Source organism: Protopterus annectens, chromosome 13.part0 (assembly GCF_019279795.1).
Source record: "Protopterus annectens isolate FY-2018-M chromosome 13.part0, PAN1.0, whole genome shotgun sequence".
Taxonomy (NCBI): domain Eukaryota; kingdom Metazoa; phylum Chordata; order Ceratodontiformes; family Protopteridae; genus Protopterus; species Protopterus annectens.
This window is the reverse complement of record NC_056747.1, coordinates 543,822,905-543,846,590: the sequence shown is the minus strand read 5'-3', so window position 1 is coordinate 543,846,590 and position 23,686 is coordinate 543,822,905. Positions and strand designations below refer to the sequence as shown.

At 35.5% G+C, this 23,686-nt stretch overlaps 1 protein-coding gene across 2 annotated transcripts in view; it reads right to left on the bottom strand.

Annotated features, from left to right (window-relative positions):
- LOC122787456 (septin-4) overlaps nt 1–23,686 on the bottom strand; it is a 1,249,948-nt gene that overhangs the window by 61,435 nt on the left and 1,164,827 nt on the right. For both annotated transcript variants that reach the window (XM_044054187.1, XM_044054188.1), the window contains one exon: nt 4,682–4,778. In XM_044054187.1, the coding sequence (XP_043910122.1) occupies nt 4,682–4,778 (97 nt within the window). The remainder of the gene's footprint in view (nt 1–4,681; nt 4,779–23,686) is intronic.

Below are 23,686 nucleotides of genomic sequence, written 5' to 3'. Positions count from 1 at the left end.
CCTGGGGACTTTCCAGTAGCTTGGTTATACATCACAATTTTTATCTTATCTCCTACTATCCTGTTAGTAATTACGTCTCGTCTACCTCTAACCTTATCATATTTAATTCTTCCATAAACATTTCCATTTGTACCTTGTCTTGATTTCCATATTTCTCTGCTTTAAACAGATTTTTATAGAATTTCTGAAATATTTCTAATACTTCTACAGGATCTCTTATCTTCCTTGTTATATGCTTCCTAAGCTTGGTGACAGACCTTTTTACTTTCTGCTGCCTGGGTTGTTGAGATAAAAGTTATTGTGCTCTAGAGTTATTATCAGAAATCAGTTGCTTAACAGCAATCTTTCTAAACTCATGCATATTATCAAGGTAATCCCTTATTTTCTGTTTAGCATTCTGCAGTTGCTTTTGTCCTTGTTTTGTGAGATTCCCCCTATTTTGCAGTACTTTAACATTTGTCAGTCCCTCTAAATAATTATTGTTACTTCTTAACCATATCTCTTCCTTTTATTTCCACCAAATTTTTTGGACAAACTCCACTTTAATTTTATTCCACTCCCTAGCTGTATTTTCAGAAGATATTTCTATCTTCTCTAATAGCTCCTAAATAATTTCCACTACCCATTCTTTAAATTCCTCTCTTTTCAACAGATAGGTGGGATAGCGCCAGTGTCTCATTTTTATTTTATTACCCTGTGTTTTTATTTTAGTTATTCTTGGCGCATGATCTCAAATAGTTATTGAGTGCATATCAAAACCTTCAATTAAATGCACATATTCCTGTGAAATGTAAACTCTGTCTAGCCTAGCCCATTTTTTATGTCTTGGGGAACAATATGTAAATTCACTCTAAACTCCTAGTACTGAATTCACATCACATCTTCCATGCCAAGTATTTTCATAAATTTCTTCAAAAATCTGCCGTCCTTTGTTATATTTTCCCTTCTGCACTCCCAGACACAACTTCACTGTTGCAAATCAAATTCCATCCCCCACCTATAAGTAATATTCCTTGCTGAAAGCTGATTATTTCTGTCAGAATTTTATTAAGCTCCATTATATCAGTTTTAGTTGGAATATAAATACAAGCCGGTGTAATCCTCCTTCCTTGCTAGTAACCCCTTAGTACTACATATCTACCCTTATCAACTTTTTATCTTCTTCTATCACTGTTGGAACTCCTCTTGCAATTAATATAAGTACTCTTCTTTTCCTTTGTCCCAAGTAACCATCCTGAAAACCATTCTTTATCAAATTCACATGTTAAGTTATTTCCACGTATGTTTCCTGTAGCATAAATGTTTGTACTCTACATTTTTTAATCTCATTCACTACTCTTTCTTTTTTGCATTTATCTGTGAGCCCATTGAGGTTTAAAGACATTACAGAAAGAATAATTGTATTAAAAAGTTATTTTCCCACCTTTTATGTATAACAGCTTTTTTGTTAAATGTCCAGCTTTTACGTTACATGCATACAGTTTGGCAGGTTGATCTTTTATACAGTTGTTTCTTGTCATATCCATTTGAGCCCATGTCAGATTTTGTTTTATTAAAAGCCCACAAGCAACCCCCCAAAAGAAACACCCACAATACCCCCTAAAATCTATTAGTTTAATATTAACACACAAAACTATGTACATGTTCAAATATTGAAGTTTTACCCTCCTAATAGGAATAAATGTGCCAAACTGACAGCCACACTCACAGACTTGAGTTAACATAAAAGAAAGGTTATCCATCCTAAGATGCATGGTGTAGCCTGTGCTTCAATTAAGTGCTGTCTGGTTTTGTCTTATCTTTATAACTCTCTGAGCTGAGTAAACACTTGAATACTATCAGAGAACATTATCTCCCATCCATTTCACTTTATCAGACTGTCTCCTGGAGAAATGAGGACAAAATGCAGTATTACTACTAAGCATACATTTATTTGCCTTATAACATTCAATATTCTTTTTCATTTACTTGCTTTCTCTTAAGACTTGTTACTAGATCAAGATAAGGGCCTTAATCCAGTTAATCCCCTATGTAAGAATGAGAAAAAGCACAGTAATATTTCTTTTGACATGCTCTTTTTTTACCAGACCATTTTTTTACATTGCAGTGCCTACATTTTTTAAAACTGAACAAAAAGAAAAAGATAAGGGAGAAATAAAAAAGAGAAAAAAAACAGGAGTACCTGTTTACATTAGTGTCCTCATTACACTTAAAATAACTGAGAAAACTTTAGTTTATAGTGTGGAAAGAAAACCATGGACTGCAAAATAGTACCATTAAAAGAAAATTTAGTTTTACTTATAGTTTACTTTCTGAACATTAATGACACGATGTAGGGCATATGCTTTAGAGTCTCCTATAAGTTTAACAAAGTCCAAGAGAGTCTAATATTTTCAGATTTTCTTTTTCTGTCATGTTCCACCAACATAATTATTGCTTTGTAATCCCACATTTGTCAATTTCCAAGTTACTGGTGTTATTGCTGTTCATTTCCTTCTCCCAAATCCTGTCTCTGCTTCATTTCCAACGTACTCTCGATTCTTCTAGTCAGCTCTTTTTTTCCTTCTCTCAAGCATTTTTCATTGAAATATTGGAAAATTTTCACTGACACAGTCTCTCTTTACTCTTTACACCAGAAGAACAAGAAGCATAATCTCTCCTTCTGTTTCACAGCTCACTTTTTGTTGGACAAACTTTTATATTTCCACCTTAACATGTACTTGATCAAAAAATTATTTTGTCCCTCCAGGGAAGAATATTTTGAAGATAGCTGCAGTTTGAATCTCATGCCTGCTTCTCAACATTCCCTGAATAGTGGAATACATCTACTCCTCTTCTGCCTAGTGTACAATGCATAATAATTTTCCACAAACACTCCATTGTCTCCCACTTTTAGTACTTTGTCTTTCTGCTGCAGTTTTGTTAGGATCAACTACTGCTGGTAGGATTGCATCTTTGCTATTAAAGGTGTAGGTTACTTTCTCATAGTCAGGTTTGGAGCAAACACATAACGTGCCCTTGCTGTGGAATACCAGTCCAGTTGCTTATTTGTGCTTTCATAAAATTAATACAGTCTGTTCCTTCCAACTTCTCTGGTACAGCAAAAAATCTCAGGTTTTCCCCAAGTGCTCTGTCCTCTAATTCTATTACTTTTTGAAGCATCTCTTCTTGAGCAGTCTCATATTTAGCCAGCCTTTTCTTCATTTTGACCTCTGATTTTTCCAGTTTTATCAGCACATTTGAATATCTGATAAAGCGTCTTCCATTTTTTCCAGCATTTTGTTGTTTGAGTTGATATACTCCATCAGTGTTTCATTTATTTTAATCAGGTCTGTATACAGTTGTCTTATACTTTCCTGTAGGTTACTGGGAGACATGTTTGGGGCTTACACTGCTTTTTGCTGAACACCTGCAATACTTTTCCCAGTCAGTGTTTTTTCCTCACCTTTTGTAGCCGATTTTCTTTCAGGTTGTATGTATTTTTTGTTTCCTGGCATTCAGGCAATGCCCTTACTAGTCAGTTAGTGAAATATACCCAGACATATAAATCCACTGGCTTTCTATGCTAAGTTTCTGTTTTCACACTGGGAGAGCTAGAATTAAGCTCTTACTCAATGTGTAGCCATCTTGGAAATCATTAAGTATTATACTGGTAAGATACATTGATAAGGTACAGAGGAGACATTCAGAACCTGAGCTACAGTAGAAAAAGAAACCAAACAATTAAAAAAGGGGGAAGATGGAAACAAGAATTTTCTTGATCATTTACAAGACACAAAAGGGCGATGACAGAAAAATAGCTCCAATGGAGAAGAAACTTCTTACTTTTAAGAAAAAGAGTAAACTGAGCAGAGAGAGGGATGTAAGATGAAAAGAAAGGTGTTGTCAGTATAGAAAACAGCAGTGTTGAATGGACAGTGAGTTGGTAATACCAAAGCCTTCACTCCAAACTCGTGGAGATAAGAGCTACTGTAGGTAAATTGCTGTTAGACATGACACATGAGATATGGAAGCCTGGACAGAAGGAGTGGGGAACAGGGGTTAGTACAAATGGGACGATAATCAAGAGGGTAGAGATTTAAGAAGTAGCAAGCAAAAGAGACAGTAATTAAATCGATAAAAATACAGGTATTTTTGGACATATGTATACAGATCATTTCTGCAATGTTCACATGATTAATATAATTCAATTAATCTTATACACTGATACAGTTTAATTAATCTTAAAAAGTAGGATTAGTGAATTATTTACTTGAATTTGAGCTTGGGGTCTTGTATATCTACCTTCCCCATCAAATTTATTTAAAGGACCTTTAAAACAAATTCCTTAATTTCACTGATGAACTGTTTATCATTCTGGTGTTGAAAATGGGTTCACTGCTTTAATTGAAGTAATTAATAAAGCAGGCAACTTTATCACAGAGAACAGATATACATAGTCGAGGAGCTTTTCATCATCACAAAAGACAACTAAGAAATAAACAGGAGTGATTTACAGTTTCCACTTAAAAATTTCATGCAGTCAGTGGAATTATTTCTTAATTCTCATGTTTTCACAACTCTGGTATGCATTACTAAATCTAGTTAGCATCTGATATTTTCAAAGAACACAAATCATGCATCACAAGATAAAATAAGTAGGCAAAACTGCATTTATCAAAGTAATGATTATTTAACTTACCTTCTACAATGCCCCAGGGATAGAGGCGTCCTCGAACCCGTTTCCCTTTTGCTTCTACTACCGTGTTACTGCCAATTACTGCAAATGGAATGCTTTGCTAGGGAAAATAAAACGTTATAAGATGTCACCCTCAGAATATTGTGGTCCAATGTAACATTATGTTTTCAGTGTCCAGCATTTTAATTTATTAATATTGGCAAATGAAAAGCATGCTTAACTCCTCATACAATCACAGCTATTATTTGTACTGCTGCATGCTATGTCATCACTGTTTTAAATGGATTCAGGCCAAATCTCCCATATGTATTTGCATGTAATGAGCACAGAAAATGCTTCCTTGTAGTGGGACATTACCACAATCAACTGGTATCTCCAAGCTGTCCAACTAATACAGCCAAGATATGATCTATGAGATATGAACATCTGGTAACAAAGTATAGGAAATGCATATGTTGATTATTTTCCTCTTGAGGATTTTTCTTTTCAAGGTGTTTTTACTTCCTGGCGATGCCTGTCAGTAGGCACGTGTGATATCACCCCAGCATAATACAGATGCAAGTCCATATGCAGATTAAGTTCTTAAAGACAGAAAGTTACCCAATATCCTCCCAACCAGGCTGCAGTGAGATTACTCTGCATTACCATTATATTTCAAACACTGTAGCGATGTAAGGAATGAGGACTGTTCCTGGTTCCACACATTCTTTTGTCACCTGACAATGATAGCACAGTCATAAATTGATTAGTTTGTAGTACAGCCCTAATTTATATGAGGATATGAAAGAAGCAGGAGGTAGTGTTTTTATGGAACATCAGTACTGTAAGAGATACTATGGTGAGGACAGAAAGGGAAAAGACATTTGGCGTATGTGTTCACCTCTTTTTTTTCTTTTTTTTTTTTTTTACAGAACAAAGCAGCCATTTCAGCTAGAATTTACAGCAGCACAGCTAAAGAATAAATGTTTATAGAGGAGATGTTAAGTTTACCAATGAGAAATTAAGTTCCAGTGGTGTAAGAACAGTTATATTAAGAATAGTTAGATGGTGCATACTAATACAGAGTTTGTTCAGAATGGCAAGGCTATGGTAAAAAAAAAAAATCTGCTGACATCATATTATAGTACAAGAAAAACATTCTGGGCACCATTTCCAAAGGCTGCAATCTTCATTATATAGCAAATAATAAGAGAAAAGGTATAGAATGCATACAAAATGTATGTAAAATTCTTAAGCAATAACCAAGAACTAGGTGTGGTAAATGTAGGATTACCCACAGTCAGGGGTTGGTTGTTGCTATTATACAATGACATTTTTTAAGAAAGAAATTGTTTACCTTTCTTAAATAATGTCTTGGTATAAGGGCACTGCAGTGTTCCTCCATGTTCATCCATGTTTGCCGATGCACTGCACTTGTGTATAGGACTTCCGCTCTCAAGCTTGTACAGTACAATACATCTGTGGTGTTCAAGAGAAGCAATGGAGAAAAGAGACTCTCCGCTGCTTTTTTTCCTGACACTCTTAATGCTTGAAACATGGACAAAGCCCAACATAATGGGGGAAGGGGACAAAGATCCAAAAACAGGGTCAGATTTTATTGGTCTTGTTAACTTGGTTTTGTGTTGGTGTACATTTTCTGAAGGATATGAAACCTAAACCTTGAATGTCTGTCATTATTTAATGACTTCAATCTCCAGTGGCTTGTCAGAAGTCTACATTTTTATGAGGAAAACACAAAAATTGTGAGGCAAAAATCTGGACAATTGAGAGGTATAAGAGTCTGCCAAGATTTTAGGAGGGGAAAGTGTAGAAATGCAAGGAAAATCAAGTATGTTTCTGTTTCTTTAGCTTTGCAGAACGTAACTTATTCTTCTTGTATTTTGGTCTGTCCTCTGTAGCACATGTCAATAGGAAGGTCCGGCCTCTTAATGGCATTTCAGTGGCTAGACTTTTTTCTATTGTTATACAATTTATAATAGGCATACTGGTAGGGTTGTCCCATTAGTGTGCTGGTTTTTGAATACTTATGAAAAGTCACTGTATAAATAGCAGTAACTCAGACAAAGGCCAGTGCAAACAAATATATTTTAAAATTTTGTTTAATTACTCATTAGAAGAGGAGCCACTGAAGGGAATTAGTAAAGAATTCCACATAACGGGATGTAACTGCTACAGCCCATGTACCAGGTGAGTCAAGTTAAGCTTCAATGTCAGTTTTGTCAATTCAGGAATAGTTGTTTGAACTTAAAAATCACCATACATAAAACCGAAATACAGCTGTATAATAGAAATCACTTTTCTGCATATTTCAGTATATCAGATTACAGTATAAAATGTAACAAATTTAGTCAGCTTGTGCATTTCTTTGATAATATGTGTTTTTAGATTGTTACAAATAGGGCATTTAGCCACTACGTAAACCTCAGTCCCACATTTAGTCAATCTAGAATGGCACTTACCAGAGATATGTCCTATACTTATTATATGCTGACCTGCCCTCCTGTATTTCAAATGTGTACTTTATAAATAATATTGTTGATAATATTTATAAATAGTCCACATTGGTATTGTAACAAAATTTCTCAACTAAAACTTTTGAAAACTTGAATTCTTTAATGACCGACATCTGTCTCTGTCTTTCTCTCTCTTTCCTGCCAGACTCTTAGGAATTCATTTTCTTAAGTGTGAAGTATGTTTGTTACTTAAGGTAATATTTTTTCACATATTTATCAGATAATTAAACCATATTGCGCTGACACTTGATTAACATGTTAAAAAACATATCTCCTAATCCCTTCTTATTTTCATCAAGGTTTGTCTTCTCAGATGTATAGCCTATGACTGGGAGGGGTTGAGGGAGTTCAAATTAAAACAAATTCTATAAATCTGCTTAAAATAATCCAACACAGATGCCATCCAACTGTATTTCCAATTTATAGGAGATAATAGGAGAATATTTTGCCTGGACTGACTCTGACAGCAGTATTATAGTCATTTTGTTTTATTTATTTGCAGCAATACTTTATTATTTTTCTGTTTTTTACTTTGAGAAAATCATTATGTTATGCCTAATTCCTATTTATTAATACTATAATCCTTGATATGTACAGTTTTTTTTTACAATTTGTAACTCATGGGCACTTGTTTCTTTAATTCCTTCTTCTCCCTAAATTATGCACCATTGAATTTGATGTAGAACTGTTTATAGGAAGAGCATGTGTTTACATAAACTGTTCTTATCCATGTATTAGTCCTTTTAAAGTTTCCGGTGAAGTCACCAGTATCATTATATCATCTGCAAGTCCTATAGTAGGGCAGAGTACCTTAATTGCTTTAGATGTATCTCTATTTGTATCTGATATCTTTTAAAGATGTTATAAAGTACATTAAAATAGCTATGAGGCTTTGATACACCCTTGCCTATCACATTCATCTGCTTCAAACTGTCATGAGGTGACTTTTTAGATTTTTATGTCCACTTGAACTATAAATCACCAATAACTATTCTATTACTTGCCTTCAAAATAATTTTATTCCAATTATTTTCCATAACTTAGCTCTATTTAAGTTATCAAATGCAGAATCTAGATTTAAAAATGGAAGATGTAGTGTATCAGCATGAATCTATGTGTTTCTCTACTATATGATGTGACCAAAACATGTAGCAGTTTGCATTTTATTTGGTAAAGAGTCAAATGGGATTGATACAAATTGCTAGCATTCATCTGCATTTTCAGTTTTCATAAAATTAATAAAACACCTCAAATTAGTTGTTGACCAGAGTAAATGGCCCGTATGTTTTTGGTTTCAACTAGATTTCTTAATGTTTATGGATGGGTGCAATTATACCATCCTTTCAAGAACTCGGGAAACATCTTTCATTTAAGCAGTATTGAAATTGAAAAAAACAAAATGGCTGGGAAGGGCCACTTATGCAGACAGCACAAAGATACAAAAGATGCAAATGTCAGTTTACATACACACAGTACCTGTAGTCTATTGTTAGTGTCAAAGTTCGATATTTCACGCTGTTCAGCTTAAATGACCAACAATAAGCACACCTTGATTATCAAGCAAAGTTATAAGAGAGAAATTTTCAAGATACAGTTCCAGCTGTTCAGCTCCAAGCTCAAATGTGCAACCAAAGCTGCTCACAAATAGTCCTGATAACGTTTAAAACATAAACCTCCGTCTAACAATGCTTGTACAACATCAACTCCAAAGACAAGCGTAAGGCAGATTCTAAAATAGATTGCTTTTATTATATAGAACGGCAAGCGCTTTCGACATAAGTCTTTTTCAAGCCAACAAACAGTTTTACAACAGGAAGACACATGCTTTATATTCACATCAATTGTGATGTCATTTCCTATTAAAAATCTTAAAGTCATACTCTCTCAGCAGAAGTTCATCTAAATCAACTATGTATGTGCTTTGAATGCAGTTACCATATTTAACAGTCGTGCACATGATATTAAATTTCTCTGCAAATCAGTCTATATACGATTTTAATACATATACTAAAAATTATTTAAAACTTTAGAAAACATTTAAAATATTTAAGAATAAAGTTGTAATAACTAGCATACTACCTATCAAAGGTGCATGCTGTATTTCATATTCCAACAAATTAAAGTGGAATGTCTACTGAACTATTTGCAAGACATTCCACTCAAACAATATGTCCAAATATTCCTTTGCATAGAAATGCAACTTCCCTACGGCAATCCTATGCTATTTAGTATGGTATAAAATTTAAAACAATTATATAATTATAAAGGTGAGAACACATATAAAACATGTAAAAAATTATAAGAAAATGTATACCCTATCATAATAATAATATTGTTAGTAGTAGTAGTATTATATCTACTAATTTACAAAGTAATGGGTAGTATAGCATGTATCCCTTAGACCACTGGGTAATCAAATCATTTAGTTTAAACTGCCTATATTTATATATAATATATACATATTTAACATACAAAATATAATTAAAAAAATATATAATTCATAATGTATAAACATATATTATGGGAAGGCAACCCATTATGAGGCAAAAACTGTCTTTGCTCTCTAACTGGCAAATAAGAGGGACGTGCAACATTTTGTACATAATATGGAGTGTACACTATATATCAAGGTATACTATATAGAGAGACCAACATTTTGATAACCAATGCTATCATATTCTCTGCCTTACGAGTTAGAGGGAAAATCCCACTTGTCAAGGGTAGATATACTACTCTAATATAAAGGCTTGATCTATAGATTTTATGATAGTCAAATGGTTGTCCATCCACTTGGGCATATACGCCACACTAAAACGTTATTGGTGCAATTATCTAATGGAATCACAACATACCAACATTATGATAAAATTTATGATATAATTGTGGTAGGGCAGACGGTAGGTTCTATACTAGTTATATATCAATACCTAGGGTCCCATTTGCCATAGAAAATTAGCTAGTGATTCACTGTGCTAGTGGATCTGTCAGCTATAGATAGTTAATAGTTTAGGGCTATAAGACTATCTTTTTAATTTTCTAGATTTTAAGGTAGGTTTTATTGAAACTCTATCATTTATACCTGGTTCTCGATCCGCCCTCAACCTAATTATCCACTTGGATTCCTTCTGTTCTGTCTCATTGAAAACATCTCCACATCTAATAGTCACCGGATTTATTTGAATTACTTGAAATTTAAAATTATGTTCCGTAGAGGTACTCCTAATATGTTTGGACAGAGCATTTCTAGATGAGGCTATCCTAATGTGGTAGAGATGTTCTCTAATTCTATCTCTCAGCCTTCGATCTGTCTTGCCTACATAAAATGCGGCACAGCTGGTGCAGGTAGCCAAGTATATCACATGCTCAGTATCACATGTTGCTGCTGCTAGGAACTCAAATTGTTGACCTGTTACTGGGTGTACAAATATGTTAGTCTCTTTAACAAATTCACAGTAATTACATCTTCTGCATTTTTTAGTTGCACCTTGGGTTCTATTTACAGTCCTATTACTTAGCCTGTCTGGTTCACAAAGCATCCTTTACAGGATATATAAATATAGGCACTTTAAACTAAATGATCAAAATATATGTTGGTACAAGTTACATTTTATACATCATGAATTATTCTCTGAATTATATTTTGTATGTTAAATGTGTATATATTATATACAAATATAGGCAGTTTAAACTAAATGATTTGATTACCCAGTGGTCTAAGGGATACATGCTATACTACCCATTACTTTGTAAATTAGTAGATATAATACTACTACTACTACTAACAATATTATTATTATGATAGGGTATATGATGGTACAAGTTACATTTTATACATCATGAATTATTCTCTGAATTATATTTTGTATGTTAAATGTGTATATATTATATACAAATATAGGCAGTTTAAACTAAATGATTTGATTACCCAGTGGTCTAAGGGATACATGCTATACTACCCATTACTTTGTAAATTAGTAGATATAATACTACTACTACTAACAATATTATTATTATGATAGGGTATACATTTTCTTATAATTTTTTACATGTTTTATATGTGTTCTCACCTTTATAATTATATAATTGTTTTAAATTTTATACCATACTAAACAGCATAGGATTGCCGTAGGGAAGTTGCATTTCTATGCAAAGGAATATTTGGACATATTGTTTGAGTGGAATGTCTTGCAAATAGTTCAGTAGACATTCCACTTTAATTTGTTGGAATATGAAATACAGCATGCACCTTTGATAGGTAGTATGCTAGTTATTACAACTTTATTCTTAAATATTTTAAATGTTTTCTAAAGTTTTAAATAATTTTTAGTATATGTATTAAAATCGTATATAGACTGATTTGCAGAGAAATTTAATATCATGTGCACGACTGTTAAATATGGTAACTGCATTCAAAGCACATACATAGTTGATTTAGATGAACTTCTGCTGAGAGAGTATGACTTTAAGATTTTTAATAGGAAATGACATCACAATTGATGTGAATATAAAGCATGTGTCTTCCTGTTGTAAAACTGTTTGTTGGCTTGAAAAAGACTTATGTCGAAAGCGCTTGCCGTTCTGTATAATAAAAGCAATCTATTTTAGAATCCACCTAACGCTTGTCTTTGGAGTTGATGTTGTACAAGCATTGTTAGATGGAGGTTTATGTTTTAAACGTTATCAGGACTATTTGTGAGCAGCTTTGGTTGCACATTTAAGCTTGGAGCTGAACAGCTGGAACTGTATCTTGAAAATTTCTCTCTTATAACTTCGCTTGATAAGCAAGGTGTGCTTATTGTTGGTTGTTTAAGCTGAACAGCATGAAATATCGAACTTTGACACTAACAATAGACTACAGGTACTGTGTGTATGCAAACTGACATTTACATCTTTTGTATCTTTGTGCTGTCTGCATAAGTGGCCCTTCCCAGCCATTTTGTTTTTTACATTTCATTTATATGTGGAAGGACCTTTCGTGGTGTGTTTGGTAGTATTTTTTGGGAGTATTGAAATTGAGATGAAAGTATACCAGCCCAGCCCTTTGGACTACTTGGGTAAATTTTATTACATATCCCATTTGGGCATATTACTTTGACCTTCCTTAATTTCTTCATATGTCTCTCTATATTCTTGGGGTTATTATCTGGGCATAGTATGACCAATCAGACTTAAAAGTTTCCAAAGAGACAGTTACATCTTGACTACTTGACTTGCAAAACTTCTTGCTATGGTATTCTCTCCAGCCCCCCCCCCCCCCCATATAAGGTAATCAACTGGTTATGCTCCTTCTAAACATTTATGAATTTTAATCCAAATATTTTGCCACTCCCTGTCCTAATGGGCCTTTGCATTTTTCTGATTTGTGTTTTTCATAAGTTAACTATTTTTGGACATCACTTCCAACCTATAGTTTGATTTTACTCTGTTTTGTGCAATTGTTACTTGTTTAGTTATTGTATTCAGCCAAATTATTATGCTCTTTTTATAATCTCCTTTCTTCTCTAAATAAACTGAGTCAACTAATCAACAGTCATACAAGTTTTCTTCCAAGTATTTTTTTTATTTAACCACAGATCACATCAGGATCTGATTACAGAGATCTTCAGTTAGGTAGAGAAAATGTTTTCTTTTGTAAGCATACATAGTTCAACTTCCTTTTTATCCACAAAAGTAAATTTTGAAGCTTATCTACTTTTAGTTGTATTTGTAACACCTGTGAAATCTCATGCTGACTTACCCAGCTCTCACAAACTAAAGTAGTTATCAAAGGAGAGTGATCACTTTCACATCTTACTACTAAGTTACTTTGTATCTATTTCATTTGCTACTGTACCATAATGTTTCATTCAGCCTTTACTAATTTTACAAACACTGCAGCTATTCATAATGGCTAAATGATAAACTGTGATCACTTTTGGCAAATTGATTTCTTACATGTTCACTTCTGAATGCAAGGACTATGGTAAATGAAGGTTTTTGTTTCAATTTGAAAAAAAAGATATCTTTTAATCATTAAATAATCTCACAGTTTTGCATTAATTTGTCCAAATGAAACTATACATTTCCATTCTATTTGGACTCTATCTATACATTCCTTTAAATCTTCACAAAATCTGTAAGGATTTCCTATTTCATTTCCATGTATTTTAAACATTTATTATTATTACTTCATTTGAATGAATACACAGATCTATGGCAAGAGGGTCTTGTGCTTTCTAACAAATCTATGTTTTAATACACTAAAGAAATAGTAACTCCAGCTGTCACTCCACAATGTCCACAAGTTAATAATAATAAAACTGTTTTATTAAGCATACGAAAAACTTTAAGTGCTTTCGTCCATCACTTCATCAGAATTCATCAGAATTAATTTAAAAAACACAGTGACTCATATATATATATATATATATATATATATATATATATATATATATATATATAATATGCAGCACATTGTTAATTAAATAATCAACCAAGTAAAAGTCCCACTTCATAATTGTTCTTCATAGCTGCTCAGACAATCATTGTTACATAACCAAACTCAAGTAACATGTCAAAAAGTTAAAAAAAAGATTATTGAGAAAAAATTCTCATTGAACTAAAAGCAAAACATCATTCTATAAAAAAATGTCTTATAAAATAGTTTTATATAAATCTTTACTTGAAGTCTATCAAAATAATATGTATAAAAATCTATTGGCTCTTAATGCTAGTAATGGGCAAATAGAAATAGTTTTATTTATTCCTGGGAAGTGACAGGTGTTTAATTTAATTTGCCATTTCACCTCCTTAGATTCCAGTAGTAATTTGACATTTCCTCCCCTTGTGTTGGTTTCTACTCTTTCTAAAATTCCAAAAATAATTTTTTGTGTGAGGGGTAATTTTTGATATGTTTATAAAGTGCACTGCTTTCATTACACTTACATATATTATATACATGTTCATATATCCCCTTTCTGACATTCTGTTCAGTTTTTCCTACATAAAAAGTGGAACACCCAAAGCACTTGGCTAAATAAATCACAAGTTTTGTTGCACAATTACCTCTCACAAAACTCAAATTTTTTGTAGGAATAATTTTTTAAAAGTATAAATTTGTCCTCCAAAATATAGCTGCACTGTGGGCATGCTCCATATTTAAAGGTCACATTATTTCCGAATGACACTGGGGTATATTTGGCACTAGTTCAAAGCTTTCTTTTGAATTCTTTCCAGTTTTATAAGAAAACAAAGGTTCTGGACTTAGTATCAGATAAATGCTGGGGCTGGTTTTTAAAATATTCCATTTTTCTTATTATTTTGGCAATATCACTAACTTGTGGTGAATATTGAATTACCATAGCCCTTTCATAAAATATTCTCTCACAAGGTATATTACCTTTCTCCATTCCTACTCCTAAAAGGGGTTTATATTTATTGCCCCATTCTCTCTGCACATAAATCTTGACATCATTTACCATACTCAGGGGGTACCCTCTGGACAAAAACATATCTGCCATCTTATCAAATTCCCTAGGGAGCTCATCCAGTTGAGAAGTCATTCTTGCTGCCTGAATGGTGGATTATTCACCAGTATTCCTAGAGATGAAGGGATAGAACATTTTCATAGATGTCTTAGGAAATATAGCAGTTTTTCTAGCAATTAAATATTTATATTAGTAGAACTTATGGCTATTGTTTTAGATTGCAGTTTCATATTCTTTGAGGGAGAATACTTCAAGCAAATAAAAGGGGTAGCCATGGTAGCCTCCTGTGCCCAATGCTATGCAAACTTGGTGATGCTGGATTGGGAGACTGACACAGTGTTTACATCTGAATTCTGGAAATATATAAGGTTTTATGGAAGATTTTTGAATAACGTCTTTATTCTGCGGACAGGGCCATTAAAAAGTAAAGTTTGTTGAATATTTGAGCAGTTCACATTTTCTAAAATTCACCTTTAAGTATGATTACAACAAAATTAATTATTGAGACACTGTAATTTCACATGCAGGATAAGACTTTAAATCTAACATTTATAGGAAGCCCACATTCAGTAATATATATTTGGACTATATGAGCCACCATCCATATAAACAAAAGAAAAGTGTATTAAAAGGGCAATACATTTGGGCACCCTTTATTCTGCACTGCTAAGAAGGTAGTGTAAGAACACACTATATATACATTGTGCTGTTGATCAGCAGCAACTTCTCTGTACTGCATTGAATTTGCCAGTCATGTTTCTCTGCAGCAGAATTGCAATTCAGCTATGTCCCCCCAACCAATTGTCTACACAGGAAAATGTTTCACAGCCTGTAAGCTCGAATCCTTCAGAAAACCTTCTATTTTGTAAAGGTATCACCTCTAGAGCCAAAGAAGTTTTAATTCCCCTTTACTCATCTCTAATTAGACCAATTATTATTAAATATAATGCCTGTTTGGTATGTATTTGTCTAAACATATCACTCAGTTTGAGAGACCTTAGAGATTCCTACCTCTTATTAACCTGCCTGATTTCTTTGAAAAGGTCACTAAGGTAATAGATGAGGGCAAATCACTGCACATTGCGTATATGGATCTTGTAAAAGCATCTGACACCATCCCAAATTTAGGATTCATAGATAGACTCTCCCAGCTAAATGTTAGTCCCCTAAATAACTCATTAGATAGCTAATTGGACCACAAACAGAACACAGGAAGTAAGGGTGGGTGGACCTACCTTCTTCAAAAGACCTGTCAGTAGTTGAGTGACCAAGGCTCAGTCCTTTTGTCACTTCTCATTGGCATTTATTTCTCTGAGGTCAAAGTTAATGCTAAAGACTTGTGGCTAACCAAGTCTGCAGATGACTCCAAACTTGGTGCTGTTATAAACCAGGATCCTACAAGAGGGCCTGACCCAGACAAGTTGTTGGTACCAAAACCATAGACTAAAACTAAATGCCAACAAATGTAAAATTATACCCTTCAGCAAGCATGGCTCCCTTCACATTGACAACAGCCCTCCAAAATTGATTCCATAGTTAGAGAACTAGGAATCTTTGTTGACAGTGAACTGTCCTTGATTACCACATATCCATTACTGTAAGGAGGTCCTTTTTAATTGCATAGCTTATATTTAAAGGAATGGTGTCCAGAAACAAGGAAGTATTGCTGGACTATACTTGGCACTTATTAGGCTGATCATTGAGTATAATGTCCCTTTCAATATGTACTTGTCTAAACATTTGTTACATCTGGAATGACCACAATGCTTCCTCATTACAAAAAATCAACAGCCTAAATCATAAAACTACACAGACCATTTCTCCAAACAGGCTGCTGAGAAGCAACTTATGCCTCAGGTACAAAGCCTGAACAGACCTATTCTGTCACACCTATTACATGTTCACAAGTCCAGTGGTACCAGAAACACCTTCTGAATGGTAAAAACAGCCACCAGTTGACCACAAGTGATGAACTGCAACACAACTTAAAATCATATCATTAAAACCTAACCACCAGTCAGGATAGAATATGTATACACACCTCTCTGCCATTCAAGAAAACATAAAACTAGAGACTTGATCTAACTGTAGATGGGGCTTAGATGTCATTCAAAGTGTCACATAAATGCACACCTCTTTTCTACTCATAAAATGGATCTACAAGCTCCATGAAATAATGAGCGTGATTTAAGTACAGGTTTAAGGGATACACAATCATTCAGGCCTGGAGGTTTATCAGCCTGCAGTTCTAAGATCCATTAAGTTATTTCTTTTAGTTTTATTATTTAAATCCCCATCTCTAATACCTTCCTCAAGTAGTTGTAATACTAAAAATTTGAAATAGTGTTCCCAGCCATTTACATTACATGTTGTGCACCCCTTAAATCTGTGGCGATTCATCATGAATGTTTTATATGGTCTGATGAAGCGGTTCTACAGTATGAAAGCACTTATCATTGTGAATAAGTACCTATCTTTGCATTTTTTCCTGGACTATCATTTCCTTTTGAATTTCTTTGACCTTCACCCTCAGTGTTTCTGTTTTTACCTTCTCAGTGGTAGCTAAATCTCTTTTGTAAGATTAACAGAGCATGCTGGAGGAGTAGGTATGTATCACAGAGAATACCACTTCTGTGGAACTGTCTTCCCCTCCATGTAAAGCAGAGTACTTATTTTATGCTATTCAAATGTAACATGGATGCATGGATGGATAACCACAAATTCACCCCTTGTCTGGCACAATTGGCCCTCACAGATAGGGAAAATATGTAATTTCTCCTATAAATCCACAACCAGTGCTGTAATTACCCCCATTATATACGTGTTTGGCCCATCTTGGGAGATTCAAGTTGCAAAATATAAAGGCTAATAATTACCATGGGAATGATGGGCTAGGCTTCTTAATATCCTCACAGATCAATAGCCTAATAAGTATCTATGAACCTAAAAACCCATGAAAATATCAGTGGTCTCAAGACCCTCAGCTATCCAGACAGTCTGTAAGCCGTCTCTCTATATTTGGTATTTTATAGACTACTTTGTAATGATCTGTGTGTAGTCTTTTGAGCAATGCAGTATCTAACCCTCCTTGACTTCATGTTCCTTTGCAGAACAAATCGTTCCTCAGATACAAAATTAAAGGAACTAAGCCTTCATCAACAGATAAATAAGACATAATGGCATGATGGAGTTATGTCCCAAAGTATACCTTGCTACTGGTGCAAACATCCACTACATATCAAGCAGAGTAGCACCTTTGTCACCTTTCAGGTAAACCTAGATAGTCAGATGTGCAGCCTCAAATTCTCCATCATTTTATGTATTGTTGCCCTCCTTGAGACAGAATGGAAGTTCTGAATATGATTTATTAGCTTAGACTATAACAGTCTGTAGACTGGTTGTCCAGTACTTACCTATGAACATACAAAAAATGAACTCCAAACACTCTGTGATAGTTTTGTCACTTTTCCTTTATTTACAGATAAACAATTCTTTGTGGGTTTTCACTGAGAAATGTGCATCCACTGATGATTTGTCTACACATCTGTACGTGAGGATAGCTAAGAGCTGCCACTGGACCAGGGATGAAATCTACAGAACAATTAATTCAGCCATTTGTAGAGCACATAGTAAGCCTTAGTCAGGTAGGAGAATGTCATGAGACCTTCGCAAACTCAAAACACCTTCTACTGAATAAAAGCATTCAATAAATGAGTTTAATGGCAGAAATTATTTGAAACCTACAATGTTATATTTTTTTCTCAGACCAGCTAGCAGGTACACAAACCATGTAGCTGAATCATCAGTGTCCTAAGTTTGGAAGAAGACGTGCTGCTGAATTCAGCATCTCATCAGATGTTATGTCCTTGGAGTGTTAATCATTTTACTGAAGTATGGCCCATCCCACAGCATTATGGTTACTGCAGTATTGCCTATCCCGCGGCATAACACTTACTGCAGTATGGCCCATCCCACTGCATAACACTTACTGTAGTATGTCCCATCCTGCTGCATAACACTTACTGCAGTATGGCCATACCTCTCAACCTGGAAGCATCAAAAATCTGGACAAAGGCCCATGAAAATAGGTACAAATCTGTAACACTGATTAATGTAACATCTGCATACATAATTATGTAACCCTGCTCATTCCAGTGGAATTGTGAGATACCAATTTTCAGACACAAACTGAAGAAAAGACATATAGCCCCAGATTCTGTAGTAAATGGTAACCATTTTTTTTTAAATGTGTAGCAATGATGTTCACTGGGAAGGGAGAAGATGATGAAACTTAGGATTTTGTTTTTGGTGACTTGCAGTACATGGATTTTGTGGTAACAGTAGGGCATTTAATGGTAGGCAATATTCTAATCTTAGCAAAAGAATATTATAGTTTGCTAGGACCTAAAAAAGTAATTCTGTATGGCCTACTGATCTGTGGCATAGCTAGAGTTTGTGCCTCCTGGGGCTGTCTTTGAGTTTGCCGCCCTTCCCCCTCACAAAATCATGGTCGAATGGGGCACCCATACACAGCCCTTCCCCTACAGCCATTCTAATGTCCCAGTACTTGGCTGTTTTATCTCATTTACCATAAACACTGTAATATGCATACTGCTTTACTTCAACAATGACTATTTGGGTCCCAGGTGGAGCCTAGATGGCAAACAGATAAGCAGCATTTTTAGAGCTCCACAAAACAGTACTACAAAACAGGGAAAAATTTTTTTCATTAACCAGAAATTGAAAAAAAATTAAGGAACTTAAGAACTACAACTCTACCAAATTTCAAGAAATATTATTGAGTTTTTCCTGTCAAAATATTCTGGAGAACAACACCGCTGTTTGGTAATGGCCAGTTTAAAGAATTCTCACTCAGAAACAACTCTGAAGAAGGAGATACAACTGATGTCTTCCACATTACATGAACTGTCGTTGAAAATGGATAGATTCACTGATAACTTGGAAAGTCTCAAGGAAAACTGCCAAAAGCAAACAGATGTACTAAAAGAAATACTGCAGCAACAACAAAGTAAATTACTTGATATGGAGACATCACTAATTGACGTAGTTGAAGACTCAAAGAAGAGGAAAATCAGACAGAATTCTTACTTCACCAAAGTAACTGGCTACTTAATAAAGTGGATGATTTAGAGACTAGGGAGAGGAGAACTAATATAAGAATATTTGGACTTCCAGAAAAAAACTGAGGGAGAAGACATCATCACCTTTTCGAATTCCTGGCTTCTTGAAGTGCTTGATTTAAAAGAGGGATTATTAAATATAACAGAAAGAGCTGATAGAGCTATAGGAAAATCTACACCCTATTCACCTAATGCACCACCAAGATCAATTGTGGTAAAGTTCCTGTCCTTCTTGGATAAAAAGCTCGTTTTAAAAACAGCATGGAGAAAAAGTCCCATAACATATAAACAGAGTCAGATCAGATTTGACAATGATTATTCTGCAAAAGTGTTAGAATCAAGGAAAAAACTTGGCCATTAATAAAACTTCTCAAACAAAATAAAATAAAAGCGCAGATGGTAAATCCTGCTAGAATCAGAATGTTCTGTTCAAATGATTGAGAACTATTAACAACATTGAAGAAGCTTCTACCTTCATCAAGAATAATAACATAATCACAATTCTTGAAGAAATGGACTGGACTGTTTCCACCAACTTGAAAAGATCTCCAGAAAAAAATACTTGGTCTGATGTAAGGAAAAAGAAACAAAGAACTGATTCTAAAACAACACAGTCTTCTAAATCTCTCAAAGAATCAACAAAGATATAGACTTCTGGACTGTAACTCAAAATGTATGTATTTTATCTATTATATTGCCTATTATACTCTGAGACATTTATACTTTTTCTTAAACTTATACTTTATGCAACATACTCATCACAAGTCTAGTGGTTGTGTCTGATAATGTTAAATGGTTTTATAACTTCACTACACTTCAAATTCCCATTTTAAAAGTAACATAGATATCCATATTTTTAAATGTGGAAAAAACAGTTAGAGTCACTATAAACAGAGTTCCGTTACAGGGTTCTAACAATGATGTTGTTTGAAACATTCTCATGCATTAGTTAGAGCTTCCCTTTCAAAAAAATAAAAAAACGTTAATAGGCTTATCTTGCAAATTCTTGATTCAAATAATCCCATTTAGAACGTGTCACTTCGTAGATACTGTGAGTTCTTCACACTCAGTTAAAAGGGAAATGAAGAGTGAAGTCAAACCACAGTACTTTCATCTAGAAGCACAATATCCCACTTTAACTCTGTCAGTTAGTTCGCACATTCACGTCCATATAGATTTGCGAGTAGAGGAGAGGTTCATAGGTTCATAGGTTGGTACTGGGCTATCTGCCCGAAGGCATATCTTAGCCCAGCCACGTTGTGCGGTATTCACCACCCCTTTAGTAGTTCCCTAGACCCTTGTATTAGCAGCTAGTACCCTTGGCCCCTACCTAGTAGTGCTATTGGTGTGATCCCCGGTGTGAACTTTCTGTTACCCATCCACTCATCAAGGTTCCTCTTGAAGAGTGATCGTGAGGGGCTCTGTCTTATGTAGATCGGGACCCTGTTCCATAGTAAGGGAAGTCTGCAAAGGGAATCTATCCCTCCAGCATGTTCTATTCATTGTTGTGTTGAGGTTTATATCCCCAGAGCGTGTAGCTCGAGTAGATTTGGTTTTGCTAAGATGGAGCATGTTCAGCAATTCTGGGTTGGAAATGGCTCTGTATGTTAGACAGAGATTGCCTCTGAGAAAGCGGTATGCAACAGAGAACAGTCTTAGCTTTTTCAGTCGTGCTGCATAGGGCAACTGTTTGAGGCCAGTAATCCTCTTGGTTAGGTACCTTTGTGGTCTCTCCAGCTGCTGGAGATGTCTAGCCAGGTACATTCCAATTCGTGCATTGTACTCAATAATGGGTCTGATGAGGGAAGAGTAGAGGGGCACCATTACATCATTAGATCTTGATGCGAACCCTTTCGTGATCAGATGGGTCACATAGAAGGATTTTCTAACCACTTTGGCAACATGGTTATCAAAGGAAAGCTGACTATCTACTTGGGTCCCTAGATCCCTTATTTCTTCTTCAGATTTCAGGGGTTTACCTCCTATGTTGTAGTTTGCAGGTACTCTGTTTTTTCCAAAGGGGATTACTACGCATTTTTTTGCATTTAGCTTGAGACCATGGCTTTGACACCATGCATCAGTCTCATTTAGGCCCTTCTGGAGGATCTCCATGTCGGCCGGAGACACTATTATAGCACCCAGTTTGCAGTCATCTGCAAACTTAGTCAGCCACAGCCCTTCTGTGCTTGCCTGTACTTCTGAGAAGTATATACCAAACAGGAGGGGCCCCAGGACAGAGCCCTGAGGCACACCACTCATTACTGGTCTGGATTCGGACATAGATCCCACTACTCTTACTTTATGGGATCTGTCTGAGAGCCAGTTTGCGATCCATCTTGTGACGTAAGGGTTTATGCCCAGGCTGGTGAGCTTATCAATAATACCTGAATTGGGAATGGTGTCAAATGCTTTAGCAAGGTCAAGGTAAGCCATGTGTACCTCCTTTCCCTTATCTATAGCCTGAGTAACTGTCTCAAAGAAATCCACCAGGTTCAGGAGGCATGATCTGCCCTTGACGAAGCCAAACTGTGTGAGGTCCAGCGACTGGAGGTTCCCAATCTCTCCATTTATGAGTTCCATAATGATTCGCTCCATAGCCTTACATATCAGACTGGTCAGGCTTATTGGTCAGTAGTTCCCAGGGTCAGTTGTGGCCCCACCCTTGTGTAGCGGGACCACCATTGCCGTGCGCCATTCTATGGGCACATATCCTGTGGAGAGGCTGAGACTGAACAGGGTATTAAGATGCGGGGTTAATTCCTTTTGGAGTTCGTGTATGACACAGCCTGGGACACCATCTGGTCCCATGGAGGCAGTGTTTTTAGCTTTAGATAGAGCCTTGTTAACCAACGTATCAGTAATAATTGGACTTACACAATCCCCTAGAATGGTAATAGGCCCTGTAGGTGGTGAGTGGAGAAATTTGCACTGAACCTGTCAGCCAAGATGTTGGCAATGTCAGAAGGGTCAGTGTATTTTGTTCCATTTTGTACTAGCACAGAACAGACCTAAGCGTTGCCATTTAGGTTTTTGACGTAGCCATAGAAGGCCTTATGGTTATTCTTGGCATCCTTGGCAACTTTCTTTTCAAAATTAGCTTTAGTTGACTTGATGAGGGCCCTCACTTTCTTACTAATGCTGATCAGGGATGATTTTTCTACTTGAGATTTGGCCTTTTTTTGTATAAGTCTCCTCCTTTTATTGTAAAGTTTGCTTATGGCTGGGGTCCACCAGACTGGTTTCTTCTTGCTTGAGGAAGGAGTCTTGGTTTTATTTGGGATAGCACGGTCCATGCAATCCTGAAGATGCATATAGAGTGCCTTGGTGTAGGATTCCGCATCCTGGATATCATTATCCTTCTGCAAGGGAATAGTGAAGCTTTCCACTTTGGATGCAAGTAGTTTGAAGTTTGCTTTGGAAAGGTTTTGACTATGGTTTCTTTGCTTGGGGAGGTGGAGGAGGAGGATGTCCAGGGTTATCAGTTTGTGGTCGGATCTGACCAAGGAGTGGGTGATAACGGTGTGGTACAATGGGCCCATATTTGTGATGATTAAATCCAATATGTTGTCCCCTCTAGTGGGGGAACATACTAGTTGTTCAAGGGCATTTGAATTTATAAATTCTATGAATCGCTGAGCATAGGAATTGGAACATTGGTAGTTCGCCCAGTCTATACCAGGGTAGTTGAAATCACCCAAGATTATGGTGTTGGGTAGGACCTTTATATTTTCCAATGTCTCAAGGAATGCAGAGTGAGCATCTTGGGACATGGTGGGCGATCTATAACCGGCTACAACTTGAAATGTGGTTTTGCCTGCTGATAGTTGCGCATGGATGATCTCTGGGGCATCATGCTGTGCTACTAACCTGGAGATATGGGTATCCTTG